At 43.8% G+C, this 19,254-nt stretch overlaps 1 protein-coding gene across 1 annotated transcript in view; it reads right to left on the bottom strand.

Annotated features, from left to right (window-relative positions):
• Positions 1–1,555: 1,555 nt before the first annotated feature.
• ATG4B (autophagy related 4B cysteine peptidase) overlaps positions 1,556–19,254 on the bottom strand; it is a 20,118-nt gene continuing 2,419 nt past the window's right edge. Inside the window, exons 2-13 of the mRNA XM_083178212.1 lie at positions 18,452–18,553; positions 16,617–16,688; positions 12,478–12,576; positions 11,268–11,366; positions 8,983–9,055; positions 8,819–8,898; positions 7,721–7,878; positions 7,479–7,557; positions 6,792–6,937; positions 6,653–6,709; positions 5,037–5,130; positions 1,556–3,505 (exon numbers count right to left, since the gene is read on the bottom strand). Of these exons, the coding sequence (XP_083034338.1) occupies positions 3,432–3,505; positions 5,037–5,130; positions 6,653–6,709; positions 6,792–6,937; positions 7,479–7,557; positions 7,721–7,878; positions 8,819–8,898; positions 8,983–9,055; positions 11,268–11,366; positions 12,478–12,576; positions 16,617–16,688; positions 18,452–18,553 (1,133 nt within the window). The 3' untranslated portion in view covers positions 1,556–3,431. The remainder of the gene's footprint in view (positions 3,506–5,036; positions 5,131–6,652; positions 6,710–6,791; positions 6,938–7,478; positions 7,558–7,720; positions 7,879–8,818; positions 8,899–8,982; positions 9,056–11,267; positions 11,367–12,477; positions 12,577–16,616; positions 16,689–18,451; positions 18,554–19,254) is intronic.

The following is a 19,254-nucleotide window of genomic DNA, read 5'->3' as shown; positions in this document are numbered from 1 at the left end:
GATAATTACCAGGATGTTTCACGGAGCTCACACACCCTGCCTCCTACTACTTGCTCGGTCAAGCCACGCCCCCCGGACTGCTTTATTTTTACACTGCAATATAGTTCTCACTTTGAAGTAAAACCCCACCCAAATCTATCTCTCTCTGCACAAGTAACATCTGCCCCACCTGCAGTGCACATGGTTTTGTCCATTTAAGAAGGAATGTGCCAGAGTGAACCAAAATAACCCCTTATGTGCACTGCAGGTGGGGCAGATGTAACTTGTGCAGCGAGAATTAGATTTGGGGAAGTTATTTTGTTTCTGTGCAGGGAAAATACTGGCTGCTTTATTTTTACATTGCAATACCCAAATCGAATTCTCTCTCTCTCCCCCTGCAGTGCACATGGTTTTGTCCATTTGAGAAGGAATTTGCCTTTGCAAATGAACCAAAATACGGGCCTAGATGCAATGCAATCTAGTACAAAATGTACTTGCTGCACATACTTTGTGTACTTTTCGATATGCCATCATGCCTACAGAAACAGTGCATTAGGAACTGCATGCGATTTGAAGTAAAAAGTTCAGAATGCATCTGACCATCGCACCATGTGGGGCCAACTGCTACAATGTCCCCTGGATGCTGGATTCTGGAATGCACTCGCATGTTTTTTTAACATGCATCCTAACAAGATAAGAATGATTTTACAGTCAACAGTGTCACTGTACAAATAAGGACTTGGGGCTAGATAAATGTTTAGTCACATACAGTATAGAAATATAAAAAACAAAACAGGCTCATGCTGAGTTAGCATTTTTGCAAAACACCCAGAGATGACCCCTAAATAGAAGGTGTGCCCTGCTCCGCATGTGCTCGATTTACAACTGGGGGCACACGTAATAGTGTCGGATTATGGCGGAGTTATGGGAAAGGTCCAAGGCCGGCCGACACCCGCACCTCAGACTATCCCACATGCCCCCTGGAGTTAATAGTTGTAAATGCGTCTGATTTAAAGGAAGTAATGTGGCTGCACAGTTTTAAGTCACTAAAAAATACACAATGCAAATAAGATACTGGGCATGATATTAATAACTAAAAGTCACATTCACCAAGGGAATAAATATGGCATCCTGGTGGTTTTCATTATACCAACCCTGGAATCCTAATGGTGAAAATGGGAAAAAAGGGGTCGTAAGGCAAGCTAACCCTCTACCCCAGGGCTGTGCAACTCCGGCCCTCCAGATGTTGATGAACTACACATCCCAGCATGCATTGCATCAGTTTCAGCATGGCCACATAGCAAAACTAATGCAAAGCATCCTGGGATGTGTAGTGCATCAACATCTGGAGGGCCGGTGTTGCTCAGCCCTGCTCTACCCTAACCCTCCCTTCTAGCACCCTAACCCTCCCCACTAGTGCCTAACCCCCCTATTCCGAGCACCCACTAGCTAGTCCAGGATACTTACCAATGCCGGCTATGGAGACTCTGATGTTGGGATCCTGATGCTGGCATTCTGACCACTGGGATGCTAACCTCATTCCTTACCAAGTGAAGAAATTACACCAACACACAACTTAACATTAACTTTTTTTATTAGGTCAAAATCAATACACACACATCCGTTGGCTTCCCTTTAAAAAAAAAAATATTTCTGCAGAGCAATTGCTAATTTCACTTTTGTAATGCAAACAAATGGCAGCATCAACATTACTATAGTTGTAAGATAAATGGAAGGGATTCAGATACATTCGTCCAATAAGAAGCAGCCACTGTTCATTATCAGATTATATTTTGCACTAGTGGTTGAGCATCTGCAAGTGGCTGGCCTCCAAACAGGAGAACGTGTGTCTGACTCGTGGGCCACATTCTGCATAAACACATCCATCCTGCACTGTAGTCCCACTTAAAAACTGCCCCTCTCATTACCACCCCCTAAGCCCAAGACGTGGCTCAGTTAGCATGAATACGGATGCTAAAGGATTTTTGGCGCATTTGTGTGGTGGAAAAAGGGTAAATTGTTCCATCCAGCTCTACATGAGCCTCAAAGGGGTGTCAAATATGTTCTGGAAATAATATAACCATCAACTTAGTAAACAAAGACTTTTAGGATGTGTTTCCAAGTTTGTGTGAACTTTCTTTACAAGCTGTGTACAAAGCAGTTACTTCTTATGTGATCCACTTTGGGAGAGTATATGTCACCAGGTCCTCTGTTCCATGCCCATGGGAAGTGAACAAAAGGTGTACGGTATAATTTCACACAAGCAGTACAATTCCCCAACATCTCAGTGTGACCTTTACATCTGTTATTTCAACATTCAATGACTACTAAAATGATTTCCCTAAGCCCATATCACAATGAACATATTAGACGAAGTCGCTATGCTATTGTCACTTCAAGTTTTACAATACACATCTCATAGAAGACACGTCTGTGAATATCCGCTACCAATGCCGTAATATCTGTCAAGAAATGATATTGTAGTAACAATATACTAAATATGTAATGTGGCAGCCATTGTTTAATAGATCAGAGACAAGCTAGTGAAACAAGTATAAAAGTGTGAAGCGGGGTCATTTATCTTTAAACTTCTTTACGGTTGCCTTGGTAAACTACACGTACATATTGGACATTGTTGTACAGCACTCTGGCACACAGACGGCTAGCTCTTACCTTGTGTACCACTCTGAAATGGCACAATATTACCTATTTTTGAAGTGTAGCCATCTCATGAGGTTTTCAAAAAGAATATAGTATTTTAAAGCATAATACCCTCAAAGCGCAAGTATATTTAAAAGTATGTGACCATTTTGTGTGCTAAACCAGACTGCGGCCTAGAAATTCAGGAGAACGAATGGCATCGCATAGGCAGGCTTATGGATTTAGCCAACAAGTTGGCTTCCTCCATCTTGTATGGCGAACTGAGAGCTAGAACAACGGCTCCCATCTCATCAGTGATCATTACATACTTCCAATCAGCCTCATGCAAACATTTAGCCTGAAAGACAGTGGAAAGGTTTTGAAAAGAAGACAAACTTCTCCACTGAAGGCGCTTAAAAGACTCTTTTATCCGAGAAAACCCAGAAGAAGCAGTTTCCCCTCAGGATGGGCCTTGCTCGGCAGCCATGTTGCGTGTATTGATCCTTGCCGACTGTTTCACGCTCTTAGTAGTTGAATAATAAGGTTCCTCTATCCCTGCGCATGGAATGTAAAAAAGCATTACATTAAACTGCATCCTGGATGTGTCTGGGCACCCTAGCAGTAGGCACTGCACTGCACTGACACGCAGGTTGCAGGATCCGAGGTTTTCTTCATATAGGGTTTTGTAAATGTAATAATTTTTTCCCCCAGAAATATACACTGTCCCGCAATCTTCCACTTCTGAACACAAAGAAGCTGGTGCCTCCATCGGACTACGGAATAGTAGGACTTCTCACCATTGGTGGCAGTCATCAAAAGGATAAGATTTCAAATTCCTCATCTTCAGAATCAAAAAATCTGTCAAGGCGGTCAGCATCTGAGGAATCTAACATAAAGGTGTTATTTATCATGTACTTGTGTGTCCAAGTATTAGGGCAGTTGCCCCAAACACCACTAATCCCTTAGTCATGTCATCAGCTCACTTGGTCTATAATACCAGTGATAAACAGATCTACTTTCCTAGACGTACCTTTCCCTCTACAGCATCTGTAACCTCCAGCGGTCCCTGTTCCAACTCTTATTGGATGTCCAGTGCTTTCTTAAACCCAACATGATGGATCCTGCTTCCCAACAACTTATTTTTTCTGTTTCTAATACTATACACTAATTTCTGACTTGTTCATTGCCTGTTTGTTATCCTTATTTCCTCCCGCTAAGTAGCCCCCCACAGGAATATCTCTATTTCCTGACCTTTCCCCAACCTGGTGACGACCAGGGGGTAAAGTATCAAGCCTTTGAGAGATATAAAGTGGAACCAATCACTTCTGTAATTTCAAAGACCAGGCTAAATAGCATAAAATTATTGATTTGACTTTCCCTCTTTCAAAGGCTTAATACACCTACCCTCAGATCATTTATAGGTACCGATGGTCAACTTTCATGCGGACACGTGTAATCTCCTCGCTGGTTTTACTTTTTCCCACCCCTCTTAAAGATATCCTTAAACCTGCTCCTCACATTCCTTTCCCTTCGCTCTGATTAAACCTCTCCCTTCAGCTACAGAGTCCAGTATAAGCTCTTCCTCATTTTCAAAGCACTCGACCATTCCATCTGTGACCTCATCTCAGTCCACACTCCATCTTATCCTGTGCTTGGTTGCCTTTCCTCCTCCCACTGCCACAACAAGAACTTCTCCTGTGCTGTTCCCCCTCTTCTGGAACTCACTTGCTTACCCTATCAGAATGTCTACCATTCTGCAGGGAGTCAAAGAAATGGGGTTATGAAAAGACTACCAACCCTCTTTACACTACACTACTTTACACTCTGTCCTACCTCTTCTTTTCCCAGTTCATATTTCAGTTTTTAAAAACAAACAATTCGAAAGGGTGTGAGCTCTCCCTATTGTCTGTCTGAACCTTTGTATAGTATCTTGTTTATTCCTTTGCAGTTCTCTACAGGACTAAAGACACATACAGCAGTATCTTAATAGCAGCATTCATTTACTGCATGGTAAAAAGTTGTCTCTTTAGCTTGATCGTTCTATCGGGCTATCCAATTATAGCCTGTTTTTTTTACCATGCGATGAGGGACCTGTAACTAGGCAAGAAACATGGGGGTAAATTAACTGAGATAGGAGTTCCATTGAAGATAGGATGTTTCCCATAGCAACCAATCAGAATCAATCTCTGTATTATCTTCTAGAAGGTTCTAAACAAATAAGTAGAATCTAATTGGTTGCTCTGGACAACATTCCATCTTTAATAGAATTCCCAATATAGTAAATTTACCACATGGAATCCAGGATAATGGGCTAACTGGATATCCCCCGTGGGATCCTTTAGCCATGGTAATTTATTGAAGACAATAGGCTACTGTCCTTAGTAGCACTATATAAAACAAAAGACAACTGCATTTACCTGGCGTAAGGTTGAGAACATCAGGATTAGATAAATGGAGAGGCAACTGATCCACAACCTCAAACATGGGCAGCGCTCCACTAGTAAGGGAGATCTGGAAAGAGACAGTTGTGAAAAGGTTTTGGTCTAAACCACAGGTTCTCAAACTCGGTCCTCAGGAACCCACACAGTGCATGTTTTGCAGGTCTCCTCACAGAATCAAGTGATATAATTAGCTCCACCTGTGGATCTTTTAAAATGTTAGTCAGTAATGAATGCACCTGTCGGGTGACCCGGAAAACATGAAGTCTGGGGGGTCCTAAGGACTGCGTTTGAGAACCACTGGTCTAAACTACTTATATAATGTTAACTAGTTAATAGCAGCTGCCCCCTCCTGGAGAGATGGCAGGGGACGTGGGTAGGGAGGCACTGCACTGCTCCCGCTCATGCATATTTAATGAGCGGGAGCAGTGCGAGGTGAATATATGAATATGTAATGAGCGGCTCCCGGCCCCCTGCTGGCTGTTATGTGTAAAAAAATAAATAAAAAAAGATTACAAATTAAATATATATTCATGTGCACATATATTCATGTGCAGCACGAACATGAATAGCGGCGACTATCAGATGGCGAATTGTCCGTCAGTCACTGTTCCCCGTCAGCGAATAGTGCACAAGGGTGAATCACTTTTTCAGTAAAAAGATTCGCCTTACCGCACAAAAATAGCACACAATCGCCATAGAACATGGCGAATCAGCGTCATTGAATACTGCCCAAAGGAGTAATTTGGTCCGCTGAGTGTCTTCTAGTGGTACTTCACCTCATAGAGATGATGAGTAGTCACATTATATAAACGGTGATATATGGCGCTGCATCTGTTGTATAATACTCAAGACCAAATATAAAATCAAAAACAATTATTGCACTTCTGTTCAAAAGGAAATCATTGGTGATAAATGTACACTTGACTTTCAGGCTTGTTTATGAACAGTATGGGAACACTCAAAGTTCCGGAACAATTACAGCGGACAATAGTTTGTCTTTGGCTACATTATACACATATATCTACACTTCTTCCTACCTAAATTAAAGGAAGAAGCATAATATTAAGGTTGATCAGTATGGCAACACATTTCTCCAAGTGTGTAGTAATGTGCTTGTGTGTATGTATATAGTAGTATATCATCTATATAGATGTCTAGTGTCCATTTGTGTGTCTCTGAAACACTGCCATCTGTTGGCAGCGAGTGAAACAACATACATTTCACTCTCATGCATGCACAAACACAGAGGCAATCACAAGGTAGCAGACTAGCTTTCGAAGCATTTGCTTCGAGCAGGCTTACTGGTATAGCTATATACCACTGTCTGAGCATGGCAGATCATATACCAAAATAGAGGCCTTGGTCTGTAGCTTATTGGCATTGTAAATGGTTGCACTATTTTGGGGGAAAATGGGGGGAAAATGGGGGGGAAACCATGACAGTCATTTGCAGCCACCCAGGGACTTTTTCAAAATATGACACTGAAAGGGGTGGAAAAAACCTCTGCTCAGTTGAACGCAGGAACATCAGATAGTATATATGTATAATATTATTACTATATTACAATGGATTAATACCCTTCAAGTACAAACCTTTCTAATGCGTTGACACCAATCATCAAAATCATGTTCCGAATGGCAAAAGAATCCCTACAGCAAAGAAAAAGGATGGGGGGTCAGTACTGACGTAAGAGCAACTGCCAACCAGCTACAGCTCTAATGCTACACTCACCACAGCAATGGAGGGGTCAATCTCAGACACATGCATGCGGCATGGAGGGTGCTGGCAGTGGAAGCTGTCATCTGCTATATGGCCGCTATCACTGGGCTCCACAGCCGGCTGTGTAGTGTGTGGGTCCAGGTATATTAGCTCATCTCCTATGATACACCAATGGAAACATTATTACAAAGTAACAAGATTTGTCACGATCAAATCCTATAAAAATATTATTTTACATTTGACTCTCTTCGGTGATCCCTGTCAGCCTCCACAGAGCACCAGCAGAGGGTCTCTCAAGAAAACACAAGAGCAAGGTCCATTTGCTGTAAAGGCAGCAGCCACAACTTTGACATGCGCAAGTGGCCATTAAGGGAGAGGGGGGGGGAGCTTGACTGGGCACGGTCCATAATTGCTCACTTATCTTTGGTAGTGTTAAGGGGCCTACACACAGGGAGATGTTGCTGAGCGATCTGAGCAATGTAGATTAGCGCATCACTATTGCCCCTGCACACAGAGTGATTTCAGGGCAATTTGTAAGCGATCTAGTGAGATCAATTAGAAAATGCCCTGAAATCACCCTGTGTGTAGGCACCATTATAATAATGGGTTGTTTTAGAATGGATTATAATCCATAGTCTATGTACTAATGAATATATTATAAATGCACACAGAAGTAAGAGTATCCAACACTATACTTACCCACATATCCTATGAAGTAATGAGCACTGTTAGGCCGGCCACCAATAACTCCTAAGGACTGTGGTAACATAAAGCAGTGCTGTGCAATAGACAACAAAATCCCAAATGAGAACAGTCTCAGTGAAGATGCCACAAGCAGGGGTTAAAGTCTGACAAGGACTAGTTACAGCAAAATAGTAACAACAAACAGGGACCAGGAGATATTACAGATCTTATTTTTAAAAATGTAAATGAATACATACCTTGAGGGTTGCAATATATGCTTCATTGATCTCACTTAGCCCCAGCCGCAGTGGTATGAGCAATACAAGAGGCTTCCACAGCATGTCCGAATCCGAGGCTCCAGCATGTCCATTACACACCGGCCCTGGGTCACAGCTTCCTATCCTGCACAGTCTCCCTGTACACAACAGTGAGCGGGTGTCAGATGCAGCATTACCCCTCTTACCCACATTACAGATAATTAGATTTATTAAGCAAATGGAACAAAGGCATACTGTTATCGGAATGATTGGCTCCTCTCCCTTTGGGCAGTGGGGGGCATCACCAGAAAAATCTGGTGATGCCCAATAGAAGCCAATGGGCTTCTAACGCAACCCCCCCCCCCCCCCCCCCCCGGCCGCCCTGCACCGACCGCCGCCGCCCTGCACCGACCCCCCCTCACCTGTGTCCGGGCAGTACAGAGCTGTGCTGCCTGGACCTGTGACCTCCTCCTCCCTGCACTGTGATCCTCTTCCAGGTGCAGGGAGGAGGAGAGCCCAGCACAGCAGCAGCGCTGGGTAAGGGAGGGAGGGGAGAGCTGCCGGGTCCCGATGTGACCCGCTGACTCACCGCAAAGGACAGCTCTTAATGCAAGAGCTGTCCTTTGCCATAATTATCGTATATGTTACAGCGTATGCGATAATTATGTATGCGGTAGCTGGCGATAGGGGGCAGCAAGGGGGAGCGGATGTTAGAGCATCCCCCCCTTTGACACTGTTGTAGAATTATAGAGCCATTGCATTCAAAATAAATCTAGTATGGCCAGCCTGCAACATCTATCCTATCAATGCTTCATGCATCTACCCCACAGTTACAGGCGTTCTAGAAGTGCAACTTTCCCTGAAACGCTCTCTCCAGATGACTTTAAGCAGCCAATGGAAAACTCTTTTGAAAGATGCTTATGTTAATTTAATCGCCAGTGCTTTTTTTCAAACCAACAAGTTCCGCCTATGTGTACATGGGACAGCCCACCTCCTTGGCGTGTCATTTGCCTTCTTTCCAAAAATGTCTTTTCCTAACTGCACTGCACTAAGTAACAAGTTACTAAGCATTAATAATAGCGGTGCTTCTTCACTTACTGATCTCCTCTGTAACAACAGTATTGTCCATAGCTATGTGAACGACCATCGTGCTCCACACATCAAAAGCAGCTAATTTCCTATAGGGAGAGAATACAGTAACTAACCCCGGGACGGGTGACACCGGATCATTACATGCATAGCAAGGGATTGTGCTGACATACCTCAGAACCTGTGCCACTGTGTTTGGTCCATACCACTGTCCAATGTATTTTCCCTCACCGACTCCCATTTGGGCTGTAACAAATAAGAAAGGGGCATGAGGATGAGAAGACCAATGTTATCCAAATGTAACGTTCTAATAAAGTCCAATCCATAGATGACTGAGACAGAAAAATATTACAAGAAAAAAGCAGAGCTACAAAAGATACAATCCCTTGTGAAGAGCCTTTACAAGGGATTAGGGAACATATGCACTAAGCTTCAAAAGTGATAAACAACCAACCAATCAGCTCTTGCCTGACATTTTTTAAACACATTCTGTGACATGGCAGGTACGAGCTGATTGGCTGGCTGTTTATCACTCTCCATTTTATCACTTTTGAAGCTTAGTGCATCTGGCCCTATATAGTTGTGAAGGAAATGACTTGCACTCTAGAACCCATTACTTCACAGATAAATACCCAAATAAGTCTGAATAGAATTACATGGTCCGGTAGGTCCAAACATTCATCGGAGACAGCATTCGTATTATAAATCCACTTACAGGTGGAGGTCAGCTAGCCTGTAGTCTAGAACCCTCATCCTTAGGCAACTGAATGAGTTCATATTCCCACCATATGTGAAGCATACATCACGGTGTCATTATGGGGTATTGTGTGCAGAATTTTGAGGGGAAAAAATGAATATATTCTATTTCGGAATAAGGCTGTAACATAAACCGTGGGAAAATGTGAAGCGTTGTGAATACTTTCCAGATGCACGGTATTTTTCTGCAAATATCTAGAACCAGCTGCATTCCTACCTTTAAAAGACACCTGGTGCGGAGATATACAGCTCAAAAAAGGGACATAGCCTTGTGGGATAGGGAGTGCGGACTCGCGGATAAAGCCTCCAGTTTTCCTCAATGCGGAGGGCAAGAGGTGCAGGCTGCACTTGGGGACTAGCAGTGCTGTATGTTAAACCAGAAAAAAAGGGGGGGGGGGGGGAGGCAGGGAAATAACACCCAGGTGCGGCTTGCACCTCCACAAATGACGCCATTGTCATCCTGTCTGCAGTTGTTTCACCCAGTGTGCACGTCTCACCCAGTCTGCACCACAGCTCGTCTGCACCACGAGTGTGTGTCTCATCCCTGCACCACGTGTGTGCGTCATAGCCCGCCTGCACCACGAGTGTGTCTCACCTTACGTGCACCAGGTGTGTGTGTGCACATCTCACAGTGTCTGCACATGACTCACCTTACCTACGTGTGTGCGTCACCCTGTATACAACCATGTGTTTGTGTCACCCCATCTACAACCACGTACGTGTGTGTGTGTGCCACCCAGTTTGCACCAGTTGACTAATTCAGATTTGATCACAGGGAAAATTTGTTCTCAGACTGAGCAAGACCATGCTGCACTGCAGGTGGGGCAGATGTAACATGTGCAGAGAGAAACTGAAATCTAGAATACAGTGTAAGAATAAAGCAGCCAGTATTTACCCTGCACAGAAACAAAAGAACTCACACAAATCTAGTTCTCTCTGCACATGTTACATCTGCCCCACCTACAGTGCAGCACGGTTTTGTCCATCTGCTAAAATTTCAGCCTAGCTAACAGGCCTACATCAGGCCCAGAATCCGTTCCTTTGTCCATCTCAGGCTATGAGCATTCTAATTCTAAGAATCAATGGCCGCTCTTTCTGATCTGCTAAGTAAGCTGTGAAGCTCGCAGCTTACCGAGCAATTGTTGCGCCGTCCCCCCGCCGGGATGTGTTATGAAAACATCTCCACGCATGTGGCTCCTGCTGCTGGAAAAATCATTCGATGGTCTGCACATGCACAGGCCACAACCATCGGTCCCCTATGCAGACATGCGGGGGACCGAAAGGATCAAAATTAGGGCTGACGAGCACTGTGCAGCTTCCCATGTGTCATCTAATACCAGCAACAATAGGATAACTGTATATACTGAAACCAAACATAGCCAGTAACGCCTTTCACTAGCGCTAGCAGACAGGGACCCAATCCGAGCCATTATCTTATGGATGAAGATGTGCGCAAACCCAAAATGCCCTCATGCGCATTAAAAATAAATAAATAAAAAAAGGTTTTAATGCACAAATCCATGTGCCTTAGAGACTCAAGCTGCACATATGACGAGTACACCAGGCAAATTAGGCCATCATGCACCTTGCTGCGTATACATTGCACTAAGAAGGACTCCATTCAAACTAAAGCCTTCACAGCCCCAATGATTTCTTTCTGAGGACAGTGGAAAGCTCCATCTCACCCACACAGGCCTCTCACCAATCTGATGTATGGAGTAGTAACTGTCTTTCTTGTCTAGGAAAGCGGAGAGGATGTTCAGGTACTTTGCCTGCGCTTTCTGTTTGTCCCATCTCCATTCTGGAAAGCAAAGTACAGGTATAACAATGATTGCTGCTCTCAGTAAGGGCCAGATGTATCAAGCTTCAAACGTGATAACGTGGAGAGTGATAAACAAACAGCCAATCAGTGCCTACCTGTCATTTTTGAAACACACCCTTTAACAAGGTAGGTAGGAGCTGATTGGCTGGTTGTTTATCTCTTTCCATTTTATCACTTTTTGAAGCTTGATACATCTGGCCCTAAGACACAGATAAAGGTGAAGGCAGGAGAATTACATGTATATAATATTGTATGGTGCCTCCTGTGATAGTGAGTTGCAGATTGTAATATTATTGCAAACATTCAGAGCACAACATCCCCCAACACAATTCTAAGGGGCCCCACATACTAGCCTCGCATGCTATACCCCAGCAACTCACCCAGCAGTGGGATCGCATGCCATACACATCACATGCGGTCATTTTGCATATGATGCATCGCATGCGATCCCATTCACTGCTCCAGGATATGATACATCCTTGCTGCAATGGGGACAATCTCTAGATGCAATGTACAGGACCACACATCAGATCGGAGTCGTAAGTAAATAACAATTGACTTGACGCCTCTCTAATTTGTCGGCCCAAAGCATCGTAACTGAGTAAAAAGGGTCAAAATTGTAATAGTGTATGGGCACCTTAACCCTTTGAGTGCCAATGCTGCTAAAAATTCCAGTTCCGCTCACAGAGACTGTTAGTAATTATTTTTTGGGACAATGTTCAACAAAACTTTATTTAAATAACTACAGATCATTTGCCGGCAATAACTAAAGGGATTCCTATTCCTCGACTCCGACCCTGGCATTTTAAGTGGATATTTTGCACGTCTCTCACAGCAACGCTGGCAATCAAAGGGTTAATAAGCAAAAACGTAATTTCTATATTGGGCTAGATTTACATGGTGGCAGCTTTTGGAAGGTTCTTGTCAGGCTGGTGGGGAAATGCCTGGTGTGCGTTACACTTGGGAACACTTCAGATTTTCACTGCAGCTGCGATCAGGGCATTTAATGCGTCTTTCAGATCAGACACTCTGATCCACTTAAAGCAGAGAGACAGGACAGTGACTCTGTAACCAGCCTACCACTCCTTACCTCGCCCCATATGCCGACATATTATGGCCTGAGCAAAAATCATCTGTCCACATCGTAGCATGCAGCCCCAGCCGGTGTCAGACGTGGGCCCTGTTCCACCTGAAAGGATAATGATAGCAGTGATCAGCTGGTCCTGGTAATGCTACTACATCTCTGACAACCTCAAGTAGCTTTCAAAGGCACAGTATGGATTGTGTTAGGAGAACCTCAGGGCAGAATGTGGACTCACACATTTACTTACAGTACAAATGTGTGTAGGGTAAATAAAGGCTGATTTATTTTTATACTGCAATATAGATATCAGTTTGAACACACCCCACCCAAATCTAACTCTCTGCACATGTTACATCAGCCCCACCTGCTGTGCACATGGTTTTGGCCATTTTGAGAACAACTTGCCCTGCGATCAAGTCAAGAGCTGACATCTTCCATATGAACTGGTTGGTGACTACTGGGCCGATTCAGACCAGCCACGAATTCGCAGCGGCCAGCGTTCAGTTTAGCTACCACCCCACTAAAGTAAATTCCCACCTTGCGTATTAATGTGCGAATGAATGTGTACGGCTACACATACATTTGCAGCCAAGCAAGTATATCCAAAACCCATTGTAACAGGCTCACCATCGAATGATTTTTACACTGGGCACCATTCATCGGAGCTGCCGCGTAACCCAGGACTTACTCGGTGGTACGATGGAAAAAGGCATTTCCTGCCTGGAGCTGACGACACACCCTCCCCTAAAACGCTACTTCCTGTCAATCACCTTGTGAACGAGGTGTGTATAGAAAAAGTTGCAGGTCTTTGTCGCAGGATGGCTTTGCACATGTGTACATGCGAATTTGCAGTCGTGTGATCAGATCTAAATTGGGCTATATTCTCTGTGATGTCAAAAATGAAAAATATTCCTCTAAGATGAAAGAAGTGTAATGTGACTGGTCAGGCCATGGTAGCTAACAAATGTACCATAGTAATAGTTGCATGCACATATGTATGCAGTCATAAACTATATGTCAGCCCCAGCCATCTCTCATCCTAACCTTCTGTTCCGTGCTCACTTCTGCCCATCTGTGGTACCTCTGCCTGTCTGACCCTCTCTTTTAGGATGTAAGTTCTCACAAGCAGGGCCCTCTCCCCTCATGTGCTTTCCTGTACCCCATACTCGCCACAATGGCACTCATCCCTTGGTTTCTGCCTCTGATCAGTGTCATGTCCGCTGATATATTTATATACCATGTACTTGTCCTAAATTGTCCTGCACTGTAAGCAGTTGTGTTTGTTGTTTATGCACTTTGTTAGGCCCTGTCGCACCATATCAATTTGAGTGAGTTAAATTCATTCACACAACATACTACTCCTGGCTGCTTAATCTGGCAAATCAACCATAATATCATCATTTTACATCTGCAAACAACTTTTACTATCACTGTTAAAGCTTGTACTTGCACTGTCAGTTTTGAAAAGACCAGCTGCACCTCTAATGACTTCACCTCTCCTGCTCTTCCATTGATAGTAGGTGTCCCCCGACATTTTATTCTTGGCCCTCTTATTCTCTTTCTCTACACGTCCTCTCTGGGTGAACTTATTTGCTCACTCGACTTTCACTATCACATTTATGCTGATAATACTGAAATCTTCCTCTCCTCTCCTGATCTCTCTCTCTCTATCCTCACTCATATCTCCAACTGTCTCTCTGCTGTCTACTCCGCGATGACCCAGCGCTTTTTTAGACTTAAAATATCAAAGATTAAGCTGACCTCTTCCCACCCTTCTGCATATAAAAAAGAAAAAGAAAAAACGTGGGGCACTCAAAGGTACACAAGTAATGATACAATTTATTAAAAAACACACAAAAAAAAACATAAAAACAGTACATAAATGCACAATAATATACGCACAACGGGCCCAATGTTTAGATAAATTCTAAAATTGTCTGATGCCTTTATCCTTTAAAGATTGCGGTGGATGTGGCTAATTTAAGGGATAGATGTAAATTCTCCTTAATTTGTGGGTCTAGTTCCTTTTAGGCATAGATCATCCAATTTGGCAGTCCTTGTACACACTAAGAGATCCACGTGATGTCACAAAGTCTGTTGTAAATATTTGTTATGTGTGCACAGGTTTTTTTAGATAAGAAAGGGGGGTATTCTTCTTGTTTGGAGAGAGCCTTGGCGGTATCTAGCAGTGTATAGGGAGCAAATGTCTCTTACTGCTCCGTGGACTCACATCAAATGGGCAGTGTGTTTTTCACCACAGCGCCCACTCCGTCCCGTCCCCTCTCTCGACCGACCCTCTGTGGTTCTCCAGCTGGGTGGGTTGCTCTATGGCGAGCCGTCTCCTATCCTCGGCGAAGATCTTCCTTGCACACTCCGTGCGACGCCCTGCCACTGCGTCTAGCAGAGATTAGTGCAGCGTCGCTGGGAGGAGATTTCGGCTCTGAATGTCAGGGATAATTACCGGGTGTCGGAGGTGCTCCTTCTTAGAACGCGTTTCACCACCCTCTGGGCGGCTTTTTCAAACCAGGAATAGGGTTCCGTCTCGCCCAGAGAGAGGCGAAACGCGTTCTAAGAAGGAGCACCTCCGACACCCGGTAATTATCCCTGACATTCAGAGCCGAAATCTCCTCCCAGCGACGCTGCACTAATCTCCGCTAGACGCAGTGGCAGGGCATCGCACGGAGTGTGCAAGGAAGATCTTCGCCGAGGATAGGAGACGGCTCGCCATAGAGCAACCAACCCAGCTGGAGAACCACAGAGGGTCGGTCGAGAGACGGGACGGGACGGAGTGGGCGCTGTGGTGAAAAACACACTGCCCATTTGATGTGAGTCCACGGAGCGGTAAGAGACATTTGCTCCCTATACACTGCTAGATACCGCCAAGGCTCTCTCCAAACAAGAAGAATACCCCCCTTTCTTATCTAAAAAAACCTGTGCACACATAACAAATATTTACAACAGACTTTGTGACATCACGTGGATCTCTTAGTGTGTACAAGGACTGCCAAATTGGATGATCTATGCCTAAAAGGAACTAGACCCACAAATTAAGGAGAATTTACATCTATCCCTTAAATTAGCCACATTCACCGCAATCTTTAAAGGATAAAAGGCATCAGGCAATTTTAGAATTTATCTAAACATTGGGCCCGTTGTGCGTATATTATTGTGCATTTATGTACTGTTTTTATGGTGTTTTTTTGTGTGTTTTTTAATAAATTGTATCATTACTTGTGTACCTTTGAGCGCCCCACGTTTTTTCTTTATATTTCTTGTGTTTGTGGAGGCTAGCAATCCTCCTACGTGGTGGCTGCAGGGTAACAAGGTACATCACTGTAGCCTCTAGCGCCAAAGGCAAATTTGTACCCAATTGTTGTATTTCTCCTGCATAAAACCTGACCATCTCTCATCCTAACCTACTGTTTATGCTCACCTCTTCCCCTTCTGTGTCACCCCTGTCTGTCTAACCCTCCCCTTTAGAATGTAAGCTCTCACGAGCAGGGCCCTCTCTCCTCATGTGCCTTTCTTAGAATATATTAACCACTGCCACCCTGATGATTGCTTCAGTGTCCTGTCCCCTGATGCAACTATCCATATTAACCATGTGCTTGTCCTAAACTGTCTTGTGCTGTAATTTGTTATGTGTTTTTGATTATAACTATGCTCTGTAAAGCTCTGCGTAATATGTGTGCGCTATATAAGAAACTGTTAATAAATAAATATAAATGATGATAATAATAATAATGATGATGATGTCAGTGACGAGGAACTGGCAGTACTTCATCTCCATAACGTTGGACCACACATATATGTCACACTGTATAGTGGTTGGGATGTATATATCGGACAGAAGCACAGCAGTGGGTTACAACGAAGTGCTAGTGACCATTTCACCAGGGACAGTTTCACTCTATTCCAGAAAAAATCTGAATCACAATAGCCACTAAGGGGGAGATTTACAAAGATGGAAGTTCTATTGAAGATGGGATGTTACTTATAGCAACCAAGGTGCTAAATAAATAGTAGAATCTGATTGGTTGCTATGGGCAACATTCAATCTTAGTAAATTTACCCCTAGTGAGAGAAACTTATGAGAGACCTATAATGTAGTTCTGCGACAGAGATGCTTCCACGCCGACACATACCTATTGCTGGGAAGTTCCTTCGGTAAGTAAACCACAGTCTGGATGTCACATCATTCAGCAGCTCTTCCTTCTCTGTAGAAGGAGATGGCACACAGGTGAGTGGAGGTTATATGAACCCTCCCTGTGTAGATGGTGATTCAAGTGAAAACAATGGCAGAGATGCGGATATCTGGTCCATTATGGCTACGATATGTGTGCAGGAAAACATACCCCAATTCCCAGCGCAGCCACCGCTGAACATCCCCGAGAACTGAACTGTGCCCATTGCACCAATCAGCTTACATTCATGAAGTCGTTTGAAGTTATCCTTTAAGCCAATATTCTTGAGAAAATAGTTGATCAGTTTACTAGGAACTACTGAGATCTATGAGGCCATCTGTGCCTAATGCCCTCATTGCTGCCTTGTGTTCTTACTGCTTAAAGGTCCATAGACGATTTTGAGCTGAAAGCAGCTCACTTTTACAGTTTGAGCTGCTTTCAGCTTAAAAGCCACCCAGTGTGTATGGTCCGGGGGTGATGCGCGCTCCTGCGCCATCGCCAGCTGCTGCCGCTCATCTGCTGGTCTTAACAACAGAAAGCCGTCCACCCCTGGGAAAAGCACTTAGTGTGTATGCACTGAGCGATTTTCAGCCCAGCATTTTTCCCCTTTATCACTGCGCAAACATGCTGGGAAAAATAGCTCAGTGTGTATGCACCTAAAGCTAAAATAGTAAAGCTTGGTCACATATAAAAAGTAGTAGAATATTACAATCTATATTTATTCTTCAGAAAGCACTGCCTTGTTCAACTGGATTTCATTTTACACCCGATTACATCAGATTAATTCTATTCTCCTTTCAAGCAGTCAGATTACTCCACTTCTTCTCTTCTATCTGGGACTTTGGGGCAGATGTATTTCTGCACTTAACGCTAGTTAACTAGGGGGGGGGGGGGGATTAAGTTTTTGCAGATGTATTAATAGCGCACCTAACGTGTGCTAGGGACAGCCCACCGAGTAACGCTCGGCGGGGCTGTCCCCCGCAATCCCCCTTAGTAATTAGCGGCTGGGGTGATGTATTAACAGCCGCCTAGGCGTTGAATCGCCCCAGCCACTTTGCCAGCTCAGGTTCCAGGCTGTGCTGGAGAACTCACAATAAAGGCGAGATCTCCCGCATGCGCAGCGCTGTGGGTGTGCCGATAAGGAGAGCCATTAATGCTGGGCATAATGGCTCTCCTTATAGGAGCTGGGGGGGGGGGGGGGGGGAGTTTAATACAAACCCCATTCATACATCTGCCCTTTTCGGTCCTATTTAAATGTGTCAGTTGCCTACAATTTCACCTTGAATTGTAAAATCAGTTCATGTAAATCATATATTGAATCACAGAGAAAACAACACTATAAAAAAAATAAAAATAAAAAAAAAAAACACAATTTATACCCCTTTTACACAAATTGAAATTCCAGAGTGAAGCAGTTCCACCCGGGAATTTCATGAAACACACGGGTCCTTTTTCTGTGTGAAAGGGTCAATCTGGATCTTAAACTCCGGGTCTCCGACCCTGCAAATGACCAGGAGTTTAGGATCCAGGTTGACCCTTTCACACATGTGAAAACCCAGTGAAATTGAGCAAATTACCAGGTACAAATGTTACAAATGTATGTTAGAACCGGAGATTTGCTCTTCATTAAAAAAGAGGGGTCTGACAGCACGTAACCAAATATCCCGGCACTTCAAATGCCATTTAATTGCTGGGATATTCGGCCACGCCTGTCTGAAAGTGGTAATATAGTAACTATACAATATTCAGAAAGTAGGAAATATATCTGTGCAAATCCAGAAATGCAGTTACAGTACCTGTCAATGCACTGTACTTCTTTCCCAATATCCAGACTGGCTCTGCGGTCTCAGGGAAATCTGGAGTATCAGCAAACCGCAGAGTGTCATAGGTAAGTGTTGCTGCAATGTGATACAGACAATACAGAACACATTATTTATGCTCCAAACATTCTTTTTTTCCATGGCTTGTTAACGGTTTGAAGCAATAAGCACTTTAGTTAGGCATAGATTCATGGTTAAGGTGACCATTCATGGAGCAATGCTCTGTACTAGATCGCATTGCATCTAGTACATAAAGCATGTGCTACGGCAGCATCATTTTGGACTAGATGGGATGCAATATAGTATAAAAAGTACATGCCGCACATACTTTTTGTGCTATGCGATGTGATGAGCACGGGAGCGAGCATCGCACCCAAAAAACAACCTCTGTTTGAGCGGCTTTAGAACAATACATAATGCAACTTTGTTCCCAATGAATATGGTAGCACTGTAAACATTTTAATCATGTATATATACACTCATCACCCTATTATTGCACTGGAGCTCTCTCCATGTTCCCACATTGTTAGGAAAGGAAAAAACATACGCACACATAGGTGTATAACTGCATGTGTGCCAGTCCCAAAATGTTGGCGTATTTTGGACAGGATTTAATACAGTTATTTATATTCAGCCCAAGTGTCACTACACAACTAATAATTTAAAATATATATCATATTGTGCCCTCCTGTATGTAACAGGACTGCAGCGACCTAGAATACACAGGTTTCACTGAACCTGTGTTTTCAGGAGAAAATTTGTTTTTTGATTGGGTGATC

This window comes from Crinia signifera, chromosome 3, assembly GCF_055691185.1.
Source record: "Crinia signifera chromosome 3, ASM5569118v1, whole genome shotgun sequence".
NCBI classification, from domain to species: domain Eukaryota; kingdom Metazoa; phylum Chordata; class Amphibia; order Anura; family Myobatrachidae; genus Crinia; species Crinia signifera.
This window is presented reverse-complemented; position numbering and strand designations above follow the sequence as displayed.